The following is a 20102-nucleotide window of genomic DNA, read 5'->3' as shown; positions in this document are numbered from 1 at the left end:
CTTTAGTAGTGGAATTTTGAAAATCCCTTCTTAAATGACAACTGTTCAGTGTAAGATCAACACCCTCTGCAAATTTCAAGTTTCTGTCCATAGTGGTTCGGGCTTGGTGGTGATGAGTCATAATGGAAGAAAATTTTTCATTACCTACAGTGCGGAAAGACATAGGCTTCAGGTATTCAGTGTTTAACATATGCAAAATATTAATGCAAAGGACAGATGTAGTTGCATGGTGGTGCAGATTTCTGGACAGGATCACGGGTGTGAGATTTGGAAATATAGTGAGGATAGACAAAACTTGGGTTAATACCAGCCATTCATTATATAGAGGCCTGAGTGAGGTAACGCCCCAGAGAACCATGGCAGCGCCTGTTGGAAAAGGAGGAAATATTACTGTTTTACGTGCAGCTACAGCGGACAGTTTTGTGCCAAGCTACTTGTTAATGTTTCATTCAAAAAAGACACATGATTATCACAGATGAACTGTGTGGATTTTCGGAACATCAACTACGACAAATCTAACATATCTATCAGTGATCATTATGGACAATGTGCCTTATCATTCCTTTGTTCATGATAAGACACCAACTTTGGCTATAATGAAGGTAATATAATTCAGTGGCAGAAATGATGAAAAGTGGATTTCAGAGAAGATTTGAAGAAGGTGGAATTTTTCGAATTTCTAGCATGAAAGAAATTACAATTTCTGATATACGTAATTGAGAAGGTTGGTAAACAGCATGGTCATAAAAGTTTTTGGCTTCCTTCATACCACTGTCACCTCAATGCCTTTGGAGGGGTATTATTACAAATAAAAAATTACATTGCTGGAAAAAAATAAAAAGTTCACAATCTCTGAATCTGAAGATCTCGCTGTAGCAGCTGTCAATCTAGTGACAAGTGAGACATGGACAAAAATTGTGATTAGCAGCACAGGTGTCATCAGAGAGGCAGCCAAACACAAAGGCATGCATCATAAATTTAATTATATATCTTAGAGGGAGCAGTGATAGTTCGAGCAGTACTGAAGAAGACTGTCCTAAATCTGACAGTAATGTAGGTTATGTTTTCTGTTTGGCATACAACACACTCAGGAATGTAAGGAGCAAGCATACCATTAACCTAACATCATATTGTGAGTAGCACCTTCAGACTATAACTGTTAATATACTGATAAATTATTCTGTCACTTATTGTAGAACTAATTAATATTGTAAATATTTAACAATGGAAACAAAAATGGTGAATGTTCCAACAGTTTGTAAAAACAGTCTTGATTTCTGTTGTGAAGTTTGACAATTGACTTTATGATATTTCAGGATATTAGATACTAAATAGTTCTTTTCAATTGTTTTGAATTATATATTACAAGTAACAGCTGTAAATAAATTCACACGTACAAATATGACCTGCATGCTTTCAACACTTTTGATTCTTCTGCTAAAAAAATGTGTGTAGCAGCAACCAGGCGTGGAGTGCCATAAGACAAGTTCGGCAACACTGCCTCAACTGTTAATACCAATCACTCGTCTAACAGACTGTAGCCAAACTTGCAGTTATGTGTGGTCGCCACCTTAACGTGACTCTGTACAAGTGTCTTTACCCTCTCTTTGCAGGGCAATCAGTGTACTTTTGGGAGAGGCATGGCGTAGCATGCCTGCTGAGGAGCGTCAGAAGTTTGTGGAGGAAGCACGACTCCTGGCCCAGGAGCAGAAGAGGCGCCACCCTGATTGTTGGAAGCGTAAGCGGTCTCATTCCACCAGTTAGCGATGTTCAATAAAGTATGTACATTTGCATTTATTTACTTGTGCATTTAAAAACTTGAAGCACCCCATGAAGGAATGGTTGGCTATATCAGTTTTCTGTGGGCATTATGCTGTTCAATATTTTCTGTCATGACATAACATACGAGACAGTGAGTGTGGTGTGATGCAAGTTACCCTTGATGCAGCCTCTCGAATTTTAATAAAGCAGTAATATTTTTAAGAAAAGAAGTGTCTGCTGGAATGCTGTTATAGTTAAAAACAAACTTTTCATCTTTGTCAGCAGTTAAACAAATTATCAAAAAAATGAAATGACGTCAGAATCTTTGCAGGTAACATAAATATTTTGAATGACTTACATAGAACAATAGATTCTTGAAAACAAGGAAACTGAATGGAATATCCTCAGCTACTTCATCAGACCTGATGACTCTGTATCCTACATATTAAATGTCGATGACATTTTTTCCCGAATGTGTGCAAATCATTACAAGATTATTATTGGTAAGCCCTTAGGCATTTTTTGCACTTTATAGTCCTGCTCAGCAAATATTGTAAATTTATTTGCATAAGTTCATCTACATGGGGAGGAGGACAGAAAGACACCTGAAAGTTAAAAATTTAAATCAGTGATAGTCTACAAAGTAATATTCTTTTTAAGAAGATCAAATAATGATGAACAGATACAGAAAGAATGAATTCATTCATAACATTGGTGGAAAGGAGGCGTAAAGAAAGAAAACTGAATAGGAAATGAGAACACGGTAATGTTTTAAGGAATGAAAGAAGACATTAGTAGGTAAGACAACTGCACACGGAAGAGGTAAGGTGAAGCTGATGGAAAGGTGAAACAAATTTAAAGATACATGAAAATGATGGTAACTATTTTAAAACTGTGGCACCTTTTAGCAAATACTCATCAATTTCATAATTAAGTCATCAAGATACAAACTACAGACTGTCTTCTTCAGACTGTTACCTGTGTTGTCACAAAAACACAGTGCACATACTAATAAGTCAAATGGAGTTTCACCAGAACTTGCCTCCAGGAGGTGCAGTTTCCAGTGTTACAAGAGAACAATAAAAAATTAATCACAGCACTCCTTGATTTCAAAGTATCGCATTTTTCTTCAGGGAGGAGGAAAAATATGGTTGGGAAATGGGATGTCCTGGCACACAAAACAAAACTCAAGTTACAAGGAATCGATATCTTAATATGTTATTATATCTTTTGACATATTAGTCCATGTGGCACTGTACTGTAGACACACATGCTTATTTATCTGACCCAAAATTATTTTATTCCTGGTGTAAAAATTACAAAAATTAATAATATTCTCATTTGCAGACAAATAAAAGTTAACTGTAAATTAAGAAACTTGTAATTGACAAGATGTAAAGCTGTCAGTAAATTTTGTAACAGACCCTACTTGAAATACGTTTCGCAAACTGCACTAATTTTTTATTCTTCCTGTAAAAGTGGTTAACATAATGTATTGCTCAGTGAGACATTCAAGTACGACAAAATCCAGTGTGCTGGACAGCAAACGAATATACGCATGATGGATTTCCTACTACATTCTACATTTATTTTTAGGTAAGATTACCGCCACTGTTAATATCAGTTGAACTCTGGAGCATATCTCTAAACTAGGAACTTGTCTAAGAATACTAGTAAAAGGCTCATATATATATTCCACCAGAAATGATAACATGGTATATATAAAATAATCATCCCAGAAACATTATTATTTATTCACCATTGGATTATAGGTATATTTCTTGTGTGAATGTTACAGTCATCAGGAATCACTCTTATGATATAACAATCAATATATGAAGAAAAGGAAAACCCTCACTTGCATATGTATAATGATTGCCATATAACCACATTGACAGATCAGAAAATGATACTAGGTTTTGAGCTATCACCATTGTATTTATGTTGTAATAAACAGTAGCCGTAATTGTTGGGAAAGATTAAAGGGAACTAAGGATAAATATTGCAGCTAGTGGGAAGTACATTTAGACACTGTGAAACATTCAGTTGTCAAATGCTAAAAATAATGAACTGCATTGGTGAGGTGGTGGTGATGGAAAAAATATATCAGTCGGCCCACTGGACATTGAAACCACATTAGGTGACTACAAAGACTGTGCAAAACTCCCATCTTGGAAAAAAGGAGTAAAGTCTAGCAGTGGTACCATTTAAGGATTATATAAGGAAACCAGTAAGCATGTTAAGGAAAGCCATTGTTTTCTACCTTTGCTTTCATTTTGGTGATTCAGTTCTTTCTAGTCAATAAAACTCAACTTACTGGAACAAACATTATCATCTAAAACAAATTTAATATCATCTTGTAAATGAGATATAATCGAAGAAAGTGTACAGGTTCTTTGAAATGGCACTTGATTGCATGATAAGCATGATCTTTAGTTCTAAAAGTATTGGTAGACAGGTTAGAGGTAATAACCAAGAGAATAAATTGCATTCACAGTGCCATTCTTATAGTGAAAGAAAAAAATTATGGAAGTCATATTTCATTGGGCACTTCTTGGAATACTGTGCTGACCTGTGGCCAATAACTATCTTAATAATACGAGGACTGCACGTGGCTTTTACTGTTAAAATTTTTGAAGAAGGGAATTGACTCAACTCAATTTATTTTCACAGCATGTGTAGATTAACTGAAAACTTGCAATGAGGTGTGCTCCAGTGCTATGAGGAACTTGTATTGCACTAAAATGAATAACTTAATTCCAGTCGAAATAGAAGCACCGAACATGTGAACTGATGAGAAGACATATAGTATGCCCTTGATAACTTGGCATTACTCACAATGATAGCATACCAAGAAAGAAGAGTATTATTTAAAAATTTTACATGTGCTGAAGCTGCCAGAGCAAATTTATGCAATTGTCTCAAAGTTTTGTGAGATACATGTCTTTGTTGCTTCTTTCTCCGAGGGAACTACATATTTCTTTCCTGTTTCCTATCTCTTCCTTCAGTTCCCTGAGTAATCATTCACAGCTGTTCAGCAGACATTGCAATGTTATATACTTGTTAGGTAAATACTTGACACTGTTAGCGAGCTGTTATAAAAATGAAAATAATCAATTATTGACTATATAATGTAAATGGATAGGTAAAAAAAATCTACTCACCAAATGGCAGCAGGGCTCCCCAGCTGCCGTTTAGTGAGTAGATTTTTTATCTATCCATTTACATTATATTGTTAGCTGTGTTGGCTATCAGAATGTCTCAACTCTCATTGTGATTTCATATTTTGGAACAGTGCTTGAAAGGGTTTATGTTGAGAATTTTAAATACTTTCCCCCATTTTTAAATTCTGTATAGCTTCTCAGTGGATACTATTCTACAAACAGCTAAACTGATGTAGCCATTCCATTTTGAAGGAATGAATTAGTTTGAATATATTATTCCATGACAAAGGTTTTGCTGAAGTACCTCCAGCATTAGAAATGTGTAAGCTGATAGCAACTATTTGCTGCTGCAAATGTTCTTGGAACATACTGTAATGTCTTCCTGTTGCAACTAGTATTCAGATTGAGAGTATATGGTAATTTAACACACCTGTCAATTTCTTTACTTTTAAATATAAAAAAAATCAACTCATTGAAAGTTATTTTAAATTATCAACAATCATACTGTTATATGCCTAAGATCTTACTTACCTTGTGGAATTAAATATGAAGTAAAAGAAACACTGTGTGAATGCTAGTTAACTTATAGATTCTGGTATTATGTCTGCTTAAGGCCCGATTATTCTCAAGCAATGCTTTTCAGAATGTGCTTTTAGGAAAAAAAAATTCAAATTTATCAAGTTAGTTATCATCCTTCAAAACTGAGTTGGAAACTGGATACTATGCCTTTTTATTTACCACATTTTTAATTTATGTGATAAAGATGTTACAATACCTCCAAATGAAACTGACTTTACATTGATGTCTCATTTTTCCTTCATATTTTTGAAGGTACAAGAATGTACTTTTGGAAATCAGACCTCAAAAATGAATTTATTGTCATTGTAACTGATCAAATTCAGGAGACCTTAATTTTATAATTTTCACAGATCATTAGTTTTAGGCATTGTTATTGTGTCTGTAAAAGTGTTGCATTTTTCTTTTGTTTTTACTTAGTTTTTTATGTCATTTAATAAAAATGTCATTCCTAGTTGAGGGGTTTTAAGTACTAGACATTTATTAATGATTTTGTAATAATAGACTTGGAAATTTCTGTGAATAATGAGCCAAAGGTACATGAATTGTGAATGTGTAAATGTAACTATGCATGTGGTAAAAAAGGAAGGGTGCATAACTGCACTTCAGTTTTTGTGATTCTGTTTGTCCTTGTTGATTATCAGATCATAGGATTTTTTATATCTGCCAAATTGTTGACAAGGGTTTGAATTTTATTGTTTTCATAACACTTTAAGGATTTTAAAAAAAACTTACGAAGTATGATAATCAGTGGTTATTTAACTTGCTGGTTTAGTTAGAAGCTTATATATTGCGTAGCTGCTACCCTGCCAGTTTACTGTTTTTGTGGTTTCCCTGTAACCGTTTATGTAGCTGAAACCCACTAGGCAAAATGATTTTCTTTTATAATGTGGCGAAAGGATGGAGTCTAAGATGTACAAATAAAAGAATACTTGGTGCTGACCTGTTTGGTCAGAACACAAGATCTCACTTGTCCGGGGCAAGGACTGATCTCGTAAACTAATGTAAGCCGTGTCTTTCATACAAAAAATTGTCTTCACTAATACATAGTGTAGTATTGTAAATACTAACAATGTGGAAAATGAAGTTGTCATAACTAAAGAAATAATACTCTTGAGAGAGAAGACTTCTCCTTGGCTGTTATTGTGCTCTCTGTGCAAATTGTGCGTGTCAAACTAGTATTTTGTTATTTTTGCAGTCTTTGTCTGCATTATCTGTTTTGTTGCAATGCAACATCTGAAAAATTATTCATGTAAAGCTTTCTGTGTAGTAGCTTTATGATAGCTGGAAAAACAGGGAGGCAAAGCACTTAAGAATTTACTGTAATAAATATGTCATCAATCTGAAGGTTGGATTGACCTTGTTACTGCTTTACAAGGCATGTTCCCTTTGTAAATTGTAGGTATTTATAGCAGTACCTACAGTTGACTCAGAATTCACACCGTGTTGTTGCTGGATTTTCTCACATACATTATTAATTAAGAGCCCCAAAAGTCATGTCAACTGTTTGAAAAAAAAAAAAGAAAAAACCGTGAATAAGCAGTGTCAACCACAGACCACTGTATTTTGTGCCATTACCCGCACAACCATTGCAGTTCATAATTGGTCCAAAGTTCTGTTCCTGAAAAATTTTCACAAATATTGTACCCAAGATTCATCTTTATTTCAAGAAACTTATTAGTACAAAATGATAATTTGAGAGCAGTTTCAGAACTGTGCATTTTCTTAATATGAGTTACTCAGAACATGTTTACTCACTGGGTATATATTAAATATAATGAAACAGCTACCTTTTCATATTTGTACAACACACTTCACAGCAGTGCATATTTCCATCTATAGGAGTAAAATTTTGTAGGCGCACTGCTGTCATATATTTTTGCCTACAGCTTTAAATTTTTCTAATTATTTTTGACATCATTATGGAACACACTGATCATTCTTAAAAATTTAATTAAAAGCAGTCCGAAGCACAATAAGTTTTTATCTGTTATTCTGGTTACCACTTTTGGTCTTTAAAATCGTCCTCAGACCAAACTCTGTGAAATATATAAAATTTACAATGGGTCCTGTATGACATACGCTTAGCAACATTAGTTATGATGCAAAATGATGATGAGAGGAGCCAGTGCATGTAGCTGCAGTGGAGAACTACCAGAACCTTCGCTAACTGCTAATTATGTAGCAGAGGCTAGGGGTCATGATAATGTAGCCACAGCCACCATTCCTCAAGTGATCCAAAAAAGATTAAAATCCACAAATTGCATGTGTGTAAAGAGGAAACTCTCATACAGTACATGAAAATGTAACAGAATATTGCTTAGAATCTACTAACACATTTGAAAAATGTTTAAAAGGCTGACAGCAACAGCCATAATATTCAATAACTGCACTCTGTCATGTACTTGACTGAGCTATTAGCATACTCACTGCCTTGAAAATTGTTAGAAAATTGTTGCTGTATGTCAGTTGTAATGACACTAGTGCCACAAGTGGAAAAAAGCCATCTGTAAGGTTGGTGAGGCAGTAAATTTGTCCACAGGGCAGGGACACTGCCGGTGACAGTACTACATCAGTCAGGCAGAAAAATTTAGCCCAATATGGGCGGGTGGGGTGGGGGAATATGGGGCAGTGAAACTGTCATGTAATGTACTGTTTCATACATCCCAGGGTCCTTAGGAAACTAAAGAATGACAAATGTGGTGTCATTTGTTAGTTAGAACTGATGTTATAAAAACAGTGTTCCAAATCATTGTAAACGATATTATTTCTGACTCATCCAGTAACGTATTCAAAAGTGTAGCTTTCTGTCCACTAGGAGTGCTGAAGTTGCAATTTATAACAAAAATGAGGGGGAGTGTCATGACTTTAGACTGTGGCTATTAGATAGTGTTAATGTTGCCATGGTGACCAGCACATATCTTCTTTACTACGCAATGATTTTCTGTACTAAGCAAAGGCTATATTGTGTAGAACACCAACATTTGCCATGGAGATGTCAGTAGCTTGTGCTGCCAGCCTAGTTGTAGCTTCTCCCACTGGTGCGCAAATGTAGCTTTATATAGTATCCAGTCACAATCTGTCCATTTACATACATAGGCAACCTGCTTGTTAAAATTACCAAAAACAATTGAAAACATACTGCAATAAAATATAGTAAGAGCTTGGGTGAAACATTGCTATCTGTCACATAGTTAACTGAACTATTATGTTGCCTAGGTGACTGGCACAGAAAGTCCTTTCTATTGAGCAACAAATACATTAAGCAGAACACAAAAGATTGCCACAATGCTGCATCCCAAGAATGGGTTTTGCTAGAGATTGAGAAACAGCAGTTCATGTTCAAGGGAATTTGGTCAGTTGACCTGAGTGGGAGGGAGACTTGCTGTTCCATCTGCTAACTGAAAGTCTCGTGTCAATTTTAGCTCAACAGAGCCTTGCAGCCTGTAACTTTTGACTTCTGCTGAATTTTGCCCACTGATATTTCTCCTCTGTATGCTAGGTCCATGAGTTTTATTTTGCATTCTCCCTTGACCTCACATGTCCCTGACATGATAATATGTTAGAGGGCTTCACGTTGCATCCCTCTGGCCAAACGTGTCTGGCCTTCGGAGCATTCTTTGGCATCACCAAAGTTTTGTCTTTACTTTCAGTATTGTTTATAGCATTTGCCTTTTAGCTACGGATACAACGAAGATGCAAATAAGCTAGTGTAGAGGATCTATTTGTTAACTGTACTGAATGTAAATTTTTTGAAGAAACCCTGGAAATTAGAGCCAAAACTATTTGCTATAAAAGATACATTAATGACACTAGAGTACTTTATAAAGGCACTAAAGAGGAAATCAATAACATTACACTAGACCGTATGCATCCTAAGATGCAGTTCATGGTCGAGCACAAATAAGTAGTAATTAGCTAATTTCCTGGACTTGTCAATTATAGATAATAAATGTTACCATCAGTTCAGCGTTTTTAGAAAATCTACACCTATAGATGTGGTTATTAATGCAAAATCATGTTACCCTTTAAATACATAAAGCATTCTTACATTTATTGTTCATAAAATTTTTAAGTTACCTGTGGATCCTGTAGAAATCGAAAGGGAGATCCTAATTTTGAAGAAAATAATGAGATACAATAACTGCAGTACTGAAGTGGTTGCCATTCTACGTGAGCTAAAACAGAGACTTTAAAAATGTCAACTATAGAAATACCCAGTTTTGTCACTATGACATACATGGGCAGTATTTCAGACAAGATAGGTCATTTATTTCAAAATAGACATACCACCAGGAATACTTTTAAAGATGAAACCGAAACACACTGTAGATAACCACTGTAACAGATTTTACCAGTCCAATGTTTACAGAATTAAATGTAATGTCTGTGAAAAACAATATGGAGGACAAACAGGCTGATTTAAATAATGTACCACAGGAGTAGCAAGCAGTAAATTTGTATTTGGACAGCACTTTTAAGTAGCGAGTACCTACATGACAGTGTAAAAATGTTTCATAATGCTCTGAAAAGTTAATTATTAGATGCACTAGAAGAAATATGAATTTACAGCCACCACAAGAGTTCACCTCAAGGAAAAACATTTCTATGGCTTACTAAATGAACTGTTGTAATTCGCCAAACTGCTCTTCTGTTTTTACATTTTTAACATCTTTTGAAACGCAAATAATATGGCATACTTAAAAGCAACACAGTTTTTAAATAGATTCTAAATGACAGATGGGTACGCACAATAGTCAGGATTTATAATGAGTTTCTGTTTTATTAGATTTGTAGGAAATAGATATAAGCAAATAATATAACACTTGTAATTGTTTGTGATCAACACACTGTATTTGAATGATTTGATTAGTAAGATATTATATTTTATCGTAGTATGTTTTAAATGAGTTTAGATAATATTAATGTAGCTAACTGTCCTTGAAAACGAGTAGAAAGGTTGTGGTTAAACATTACAGTGGCAAGACGTCTCCGAACACAGAGTACTGGACATTGGACAACACTGCATAAGCCTATCAGTCAGAGAAGCTACACTTATGACAATAACACTAGTTTATCTGCATCTCCATGGCATCTGTTAGAAGACTGCTTAACATATTCATTGCTCAACAGAAATGGCTTTCTGTGTCAGTTACCATGAGAGCCTAAACACAGCCTAATAGTTCAGTTAACTATGTGACAGATTGCAGTGTTTTGTTGGTGCCGTTATTATATTTTATTGAAATGTGTATTCAGTTGGTTTAATAAGCAAACTGTGTATGTAAGCAAGTGAACAGGTTTTGAATAGACACTGCATAACACTTGAGTATTGGGTGGAACACATCACTACACTGACCCACGAGTGCACAGAGCTAAACTTTGGGTGGCAGTACAAGCTGAGTGGTGTGTCTGTGGTAACCATCTGCATCTTGCACATCACCATGTTTGTTTAGCTGAAAAGATCTGTGCTAACCACCATGGCATGGGATAGACAATCAAACAGCTCAGTCAAATGCGTGACAGGGGGGAGTTTTTAATACTCTAGCAGTTGCTATCTACCTTCAAAATGTATTAGTAGATTATAAGCAATATTCTATTACATTTTTTGTACAATACTAGCCTTTTCTTGTTAAATACATGCTGTTTTGTGAATTTTGATCATTTTTACTAGGGGAATGATGAGTGGAGTTACCCTAGGCTTTGCTAGTTAGTTAGCAGTTAGTGACAGGTACCAATCAGTTCCATATACTGACTCTGTGCACTGGCTCCTCATGTCATCTGGGCAACACCAATGATTTTACATCATAACTGATGTTGCTTTTAACATTAGTTTTCAAGGTTATTAAGCATATGTCATACATGACCACTTGTAAATTTTATATATTTCATGATGATGATCTGAAAGACAATAACCAGAATTACAAATAATTTATTGCAATCTGGACAGCTTTTTATTAAAATTTTAAGTTTTTCATCATTTGCTACAACAACATTCAGCAGTGAAAAGTAACTCTTTCTACACAGAGAAAATGGAGGTCAGGTCTGAGTGGTAAAGTGAGGGAGCATCTATACAAGAATTTACTGTGTGAAGTTCAGAGCGATCATATGCTGTTTGTACTGAGGTGTTGCCATAATGGTAAGAAAAAAAGTTTCTGTGATTAAATGAAACGATGGAAGCTCCAGGTAGGAATATCAGCTATGAAGGAAAAGACAGGTTGCTACTTACTGTAAAGAAGACACACACACAGGCACAATTAAGACATGCACATAGCTTTTGGCACAGCCTTAGTCAGTAAATGAAACACACACACACACACACACACACACACACACACACACACACGACCACCAACTTCAGCATCTTGGGCTGGTGTTCCGGACTGAGATGCTGGAGTTGGCGGTCGTGTGTGCGTGTGGTGTTCTTGTCTTGTTTATGGTAAGTAGCAATCTGTGTTTTCCTACATTGTTAAGTTTCTGTGATTATTCAGCCAAGTACCATTAAAACTTTCTTCCCCCTCTACATTTTAAGAGGTTAATTGTCATCACAAAAGACTGAAACTAATAACTGAAATTCTGTACGTTATTCTAATAGTCTGCATTTCATCTTCAGACAAATTATCACACTATCAGGGAACATTCCTTTTATTAAATCATGTAAACATTTTATGATACCATTCCAATTGGAGAACTTTGTGATGATCTGAGTATGTAATTTTGCAAACCTGCTTCGTGAAATAATGGAGAATGCCTAAATTTGTTGACATGTTACCTGGTAAGTTCCCTGTGCATGCTATGAGCAAATCCAATGTTTCCTGTTATGAGAAACTGAACAGACTCTGGGCAGATAATCTAGTTAGAATGTTAGGGCAGAGCATGAGTGAAGTTATTCACTCAAATCAACTGAAGTGGCAGGCTAGTTTATCTGGGTTCCATTCCCCAAAGTGGTTGGAGTTTCCCTTGCTTATCAGGCAAAAGGCAGTCTCCAGCCAAATATTTACAGTTGGGAAGTCCTTTCTACCACTCAGTTTGCTGGTATTTGGTTGAGAAGAACAAAGAGTTGTACAACAGTCTATCCTACCCACTTCAGTAGGGACAAGAAAAGAGAATAATGTATTGAAAGATATTGCTAATGGAGGAAATATGTACTCCTTCTTCAGTATCAGCACGAGTGTGTTCTTCTAAATGGAGAAGGGCTTCTTCTTGTGACATTATAAAAATCTATCCTGCACATTTATAGCTAATTTCATTTAAGATGTAATAGATATTTTGTAATGCCAATGCTACTGTTGTAATTTTCTTTATGATAACTGTCTTCCAGATTCCCAGCTACCATAATGTTACTCATATATTAAACCAGTTGATACCTGGATTTTATAAAGTATGCAATATTGTAATAGCTACAGTTTTCAGCAGAAACAATATGCAAAACATTGAAACAGATGAGCAAGTAGAAGGCACGTATTTGTTATGTTTTAATATTGAGCACCAATGATGTTAGTGTAATGCATTCTCAGATGAATACAGTGCAGCTAGTGTGTAAGCAATCTTTTAAACATTTGTTTGTACTTGCTGCTTTTGCATTTTATCCTTTAAACAATATGTTTTAGATCTTTTTTTAATATTCTTGTACAGAAATATAATACTCTTTTCTTTTATGTTGTATACTAGTTACATTTTGTATATTAATAGCAATTTATTTAGTATGCCTATCCATGTTTACAAATATTCCTGTAGATGATGCTCGTGATGACAGTCTGTTACATGCCACGAAGTCTGCCATTTGCTTCTTGTAATCTAACTACTTTCTGAACATGTTTTTCAAGAATCACCCGAGAGAACTGTCCTACAGGAATAGTTTTGCATGAGACACGTAATAAGAAGAAAAGATAATGCTTTTATAGTTTAGTCTTGCTTCATTATATGACAGAGATCTCATATTTAAAGGTACAGTGTGATCTCAAAAACATTAGCCTCAATAAGTGATCTCAAGCAGTCATGTCTGTTGGCATTTAATTAATTACATGATATTGTGCACTGCCACAGGCTCTTCAGTTTCATTTGTTAAGTTTCCTTATATTGTGTAGTATACAAATTTATAGCTCCCATTTTATTAAAGATGTGTTAGTTGTATTGCTATATATTCTGATTTTGCTCAGACCTTGCATCTGTGGTTTACTGTTGGAACAACAAAAGAAAGTAAAACATTGTCACAGCAGAAACATTGTTAAACTCTCCCTTCACTGTAATGCTTAGTATCCTGCTCAAGATAGCTCCTAAAATAATTTTTAAAATGTTCTCTTACTTTCATCCTTCGTAAATAAGAAATTAAATTCTGTGCAGTATAGTAAACAGAAAACTGTTGATAGCATCAAAAACAGTGCGGCATATAACCCAAAATATTCCTCTACTAAAAACCAGAAATTCTTGCCTTTATAGCACAAAAGGCAGGGAAGAGGGGATGTGAAATGAAACAGAGGGGGGAAAAAAGGGTAGGTCTTTGAGAATTCCAATTCAAAGTAAATTATATAAAGGAAGAAATAACAGCCATACCATTATATGTTTTCTGTAGTTTCCTGGAACCTTCTGTTTGTCCAAAACATGAGGTTTTCAATGCCTCTTCCTTCCTCATCAAAATGCCAGCTACAATTTCAAACTAACAGTGGGATGTTCTGTGCATTTTTTTATGTCTCCAAAAATAATATGTCTTCTTGTGGGAATCAGCATTTGCTGCAGAGATTCCCGTGAACTGAAATACTCATGGCTGTTTCAATGCATGTGATGTTTTCTGGAAATTTAAGCAGCATGTGCAAGGGAGAGTTTGAGTGTTTCAATAGTTATTTTTCAAGATCTTGTAATTATAAAAATTCTTTGTGGTAGTGTCTTGATAGAAATAAAGAAAGACCCTCACACTCCTTTTCTACTTAAGGTAAAACATAAGTTGGTGTTGGGTATGAGTACACCAAAGACAAGCCTTTCAAAAACATCCCAGGTGCATTTTGTGATACAGAGTATGTACTAATATTTTGATATGTTGTTGTTCTAAATCGTTGAGTATTAACTTTTTAACTATATATTTTTGATACGTTAATGATGTATTTCTTACATTTTATACTCTACAATAGCTTATGTTGGATTTTATCAATAAAATATATGCTTTTTTTCATTGAAATTGCAGTTATTTCTTAATGATGAAAAACTTGTACATTAATTTGAATCCAAACATATGATACATGTAATTAATAACTGTAACAAAGAAGGTACACATTAATGCAACAAATTCCTTCCAAATGAGATTTGAAGACAGTTGTATATTATATGAAGAGTAGAGAATGTGACGTGTTAGCGTGAGGTGCGGACGTTTCATGTAATGGTGGTATATACAGGTTTTAAGCAATCATGTTACTTGTAGTAGAAAGTGCCAATTTACAAGTAATTGATTCTTATTATGTGAAACGGGTTCCATGAAGTCATGAAAATATAACATGAAAATCTGTAGTGACTCAACTTGTAGATAATTCCAAATTCTTCTTTGGGGATATGGAGAGTTAACCTCAAATGTTACTGCTGTTGCAAATATCGCAATAGAGAATTGGAAGACCAGTGAGATCAAATAATGCTGTGCCATGCACACATGTGTGAGATTAGTGCACAGAAATATCTTAAAAGACAGAAATGTGTGGAGTGTTATGTCACAGCGCAACAAAGTTAAAGATTTAAGATATTTTTGCCTTTTTATCAATGGCTGAAGGTAAGATAGTAGAAATTTGATGGAAAAATGTTGCAAGCAGCAGAGGAAGAACAAGTAATGCAAGCAGTACAGAAAAACAAAGGTATACCACCTCAGTATTATTAGGCAGTTCGTGCAGTTTGTCACAGGTGGGGTTGCAGTGTTGTCCATTCCAGTTGACATGTGCTTTTTACTTGAAGACAGCATGTATCCAGCAAATTGTCATCGCCATTATCAACGATGACAACTCACAACAAATACGATAAAAATTCACTAAATAGTTTGCAATGATCATGTTTAAAGCTTGCACTGTCAATGGAGATCACACTAGAGTGCTCAGAATACTACTAAACTTTCATTGGCTGTCGGAGAATGTGTGACATAAGTGTGCAGAACAGTGTTGACAAAGGCCATTGGCCGAAAGCTTTAAGTGTGAAACTCTTTTTTTGTTGTGCTTATCTGCGACCCAGCATCTCCGCTATATGATGAGTAGTGACTTTCCTTCGCATAATACTGTTACATTCCATCCCGGATTTTCCACTGTTTATTTTTGTTGTTATATTCTCATAAGATGACACATAATAGCTCTTGACACCCAAGTAGAAAACTTTCAGGTATCACTGTCATATGAGAAGATCATGATGATAAAATTACAGCGCGCGCGCGTTTCTGTAGGTGTATTTATACAATATGGTACTACACTCCATTCCTAACTCATATTCCGGGTGAGAATGAAATGACATAATGTGACACTTATGACAGTTTCGAGAACACAGTCAGTATTCTATCGTTATCATGCCTTCATGGAAGCACCTGGTCAATGAAATTTGAACAGTACTACGTACTCTAACCACACTTTTCGATACTGTGAAGAATAGCGTGCCTGTGTCGGCTGCTAGCTGCTTCGAGTTCGTGCCGCTGCAGCGCGGATCTGAGGCAGATTGCTTTTGGCTGGTTGGCGCGAGGAGAACTGACAACAGCGTTTCAGTTCCCTGAGACCCTTCGGCATCGCTTCGGAAGTGCTTACAGAATAATTTTGGGCCTCTCCTTTAAAAACATCTCTACATCTACATGTATGGGATTACTCTGCTATTCACAATAAAGTGCGTGGCAGAGGGTTCAATGACCTACCTTCACGCTCTCTCTCTCTCTCTCTCTCTCTCTCTCTCTCTCTCTCTCTCTCTCTCTCTCTCCACCGTTCCACTCTCGAACAGCATACAGGAAAAACAAGTGCTTAAATTTTTCTGTGCAAGCCTTGACTTCTCTTATTTTATCGTGATGATCATTTCTCCCTTTGTAGGTGGGTGCCAACAGAATGTTTTGGCAATCACAGGAGAAAATGGTTGATTGAAATTTCATGAGAAGATCCTGTTGCAATGAAAAATGCCTTTAAATGCGAACATTTTAGGTTAGGCTTTAGGAGTCGTGACTGTTATTGACATTAAATGAAATAACAAGTTTACTGTTACCAGTCACTATTTATTTATTTCCACGACGCGTTTTGAAGGTTTGAACCTCCATCATCAGGTGGATTTACATTTGCTAGTATGACATTTGTGTGTGTTTTGTTTTACGATTTTTTGGAGGAACTTGTGGCACTGTCTCCAGTGGTCACAGGTTCCTTTTGATGTCGTAACACATCACATGTACACTGTCAAACTTTGTAAACAAATATTGTATCTGGAAATCTTGCACCCAATAGTTTCCAGATAGGTGATGGTGTTATCTACCTCCATGTGTTTGGTCCTATACAGAACAATTGTAAATACCAGTTGGCAGTGCTTACATTGCTTATAGCATAAGCACCCACATGCAGGTTCATACCACAGGTGTCGCTAGTTGGCTAACACACACCATATGCGTTACCCACAACCTGGCACTGGACAAGTTATAGGTGTCTCCATACTTGACGTCTTCCCCCTTCCGCTACAACTGGAAGTGCAGTAAAAAAAAGTGAGAAGCAATAGGTGAATAATTGTTATGCAGTGGGTCTCATTGATCAGTGAAGTTAGGTTTCAGGAACACTGTTCAAGAAACGTAATTGCAAGTTCTTGTCACCCCACAACATGTAAATGTGAACTCAACCTGACTTGACAGTAACATTTCAAGTGGCACCAACACGAACAGTTCTATCTGAAGTACCTACTCAACTGGAATTGCTCTAGGGACCTTCAGGAAGGCAAATGTCTGGAAATCTTCAAATACTTTCAAATACCAATTTGAAGGTCAGTCATTTCAGAAGTGTACAAGTTTACTGCTTTCTTTTCTAAAGTTTAACAATAACAAGCTTTAGCTAATCTTTCTCCTCGGTACTTTTAGTTTATTAGAATCATTTTGTTAACTAGTTATTAACACATTAGGCAATTATATCTATCTCTGGTATAATGGATCCTCTTACTGTGCCTTTAAAGCCCCTTTTATGTGAGTCACTCTGATGCATTAGGTGGCAAATGGCCTGTTTCATAGGAGGTTCCCTGCGACAACATTGTTGTGCCTCCTAGCTCACATGAAAAAACTTCCTCGCTTACACTAAGCACATGAGGTGACCAGAAATGTCATAATGGTAAAATATTAATAGATCTGAAGTCTGAAGAACATTAACAGTGAGAGAACGAGCACTATATCAGTGAAACCACAGAGTAAGGTCCAGACATCCCCCCCCCCCCCCCTCCCCTCAAGAAAAAAAAACTAATTGGCACATATTGAAATTGAAAGTTGTAAGGTGCGATCAGAAAGTTTCTGTTTGAGGGTGCTGTTGCAATATGCCTTTGGTCCCTTAAAAAAGGCCTTGATGGGTTCATGATTCCTGTCAGATGATGATATGTTGCAGGCAGTTACAGACTTCTTCACGCAGCAGGACACAGTGTTTTATCAAACAGGTAAAGTCAATGTGGTGTGTCGATGGGATCATTGCTTCATTGCCAACGTGATTTTGCTTGAGTAGCACACCTTTTCTGGACTGTACGCCCTTTGAATGGAAACTTTTTATCGCTCCTGATAATTTGTTTTTGATGATACAATGAAAAAGGGATACCCACTATTAATAGTCAACAAGGCCAGTGATACATTTAAACAATTGATACATGAAGAGCACTATCGACTGTCGCCTATCCCACCTTAAGCCAAGACCAAATATTGTACATTGTTAGCCTTACTTGAGTTTGGTTGTTGTTTTATTAATCAATTCTTACTTGTAGTTGAATTTAATTTAACTATTGCTGTTTACTGTTTTTGTGTTATGTGCTGTTCTGATAGTTTCTCACTTTGGGTAAGTTTGTAACAAGAAAGAAGAGGCCAACTGATATTGATTCGTCCACACCCATTATGGTAAGTTAGAAATTTGTTTGCTGTACTATATAATAGCATAATTGCCTATCTATAACAGTTTAATGTTATCACTGGAGTCATTATTTGAAGACTGATAGATTTTTGTGGTGCAGTATTACAATATTTTACAAGGCACTGGTGCGGTAAACAACATTACAAACATCATTAAAATCAGTAAAAACACACTTAGATTTGACAGTGTTGCCAGAATCCTTACTGATCAACAAAATATTGTAAAAATGGTGACTCTTACCTTTCTTTAAAAAATTTGCTCAATATTCTATTATTATTAGTCCAAGTGCTAAAATATTGCCCAGTCTGATCACCAATGTGGCACTCAAATTATGAAAACTGTTTCTGCTACAGATTGATGCAAAAGAGTTTGTGGAGAGAGAGAGGGGGGGGGGGGGGCATGTAATGATAGCTCATTCTATAGCCCGTTCATTTCTCAAATATTTTTTCAACGGGCTGCCCCCCCCCCCCCCCTTTTCGTCGAAAATCTATCCATGCTCTTGTAATACTATAATAACAGAAGCCATGAATTCCTTGCCCTATTAATGCATGCACTGTCAAATGGTGAAAAAAGCACAATAAAGAAAAAACATGCAATATCAGGATTCTATCTTTTGTGGTGAACTATTTTATTTGAAAATGACATACAACAACCAGTTTGTCCAAATTCTCCACTGACTAGGGCAGCTCTGCGCCTTGAGATGCTGAGCTATCAATCCATGGATTCAGGAGGCAAAGTGGTTCGAATGCATCTGCCGGCAACCTTGTAAATGGTTCTCTATGGTCCCATTTTCGGGGGTTGGTCCCTTACTATAAACCACAGTCAATTCCTTCCAAATTCCTTGTTATCCTGACAGATTCCAGTTCCTTAAAGATGTAGACCCTCTGCTTAAATGAAAACAGCTGCATAAGGTGAGCCAAACATCTCTTGTGGAATGACGATGTATCATCATGTCTTCAGTTTTACTACAAGAATGATGTTTTACTGTGAAATGCCTTATTCATAACATCCTTGGAACAGTGACTTCAACCATCAAAGCTCTAACATAGGCCTATTTGTAAAAAAGCATCATATAAACAACAAGCTATGCTGTGACTCTTTGAGCTTTCCCAGTGGATATGTTGCAAATAGTCTTCACATGTTTGCCGCTGGATGATGATGTGCAAATTCCACAATATTTCCTCAGAGCAACTGTCCGACATCTTCAGGTAGTTGAGTCTTGCTGGTGACTAGGTATGACTGACGGTGTCTGCACATCTCAGTCCCTGTATATAGAACGCGCACAAAGAATGCGCAGGCGTGGGAATCACGCTTGCGCAATGATTTGCAGATGGATGGTGCCATACTCAAACACCCTGTGCCGAAAATAGCAGAGTGGTTATCCTACAAGTGTGCTGTATGCTATGTTTACTAACAGTGCGGCCAGATGTCACTCACTAAAAAACCACACTACACCAATGTTGTGATGGGTCTGTTACTGAAAAAAATCTTGATTTTTCTCATCGTGATTTAATAGCAGCCAATGCAGGGTCCC

The 20102-nt window shown here is 36.1% G+C and overlaps 1 protein-coding gene across 1 annotated transcript in view; it reads left to right on the top strand.

Moving 5' to 3' along the window:
* The window catches only part of LOC124619461 (HMG box-containing protein 1-like), a 67453-nt gene extending 65460 nt beyond the window's left edge, over positions 1 to 1993 (top strand). Inside the window, exon 7 of the mRNA XM_047145861.1 lies at positions 1614 to 1993. Within this exon, the coding sequence (XP_047001817.1) occupies positions 1614 to 1764 (151 nt within the window). The 3' untranslated portion in view covers positions 1765 to 1993. The remainder of the gene's footprint in view (positions 1 to 1613) is intronic.
* The last annotated feature ends 18109 nt before the right edge of the window (positions 1994 to 20102 follow it).

Source organism: Schistocerca americana, chromosome 6, assembly GCF_021461395.2.
Source record: "Schistocerca americana isolate TAMUIC-IGC-003095 chromosome 6, iqSchAmer2.1, whole genome shotgun sequence".
Classification (NCBI taxonomy): domain Eukaryota; kingdom Metazoa; phylum Arthropoda; class Insecta; order Orthoptera; family Acrididae; genus Schistocerca; species Schistocerca americana.
This window is presented reverse-complemented; position numbering and strand designations above follow the sequence as displayed.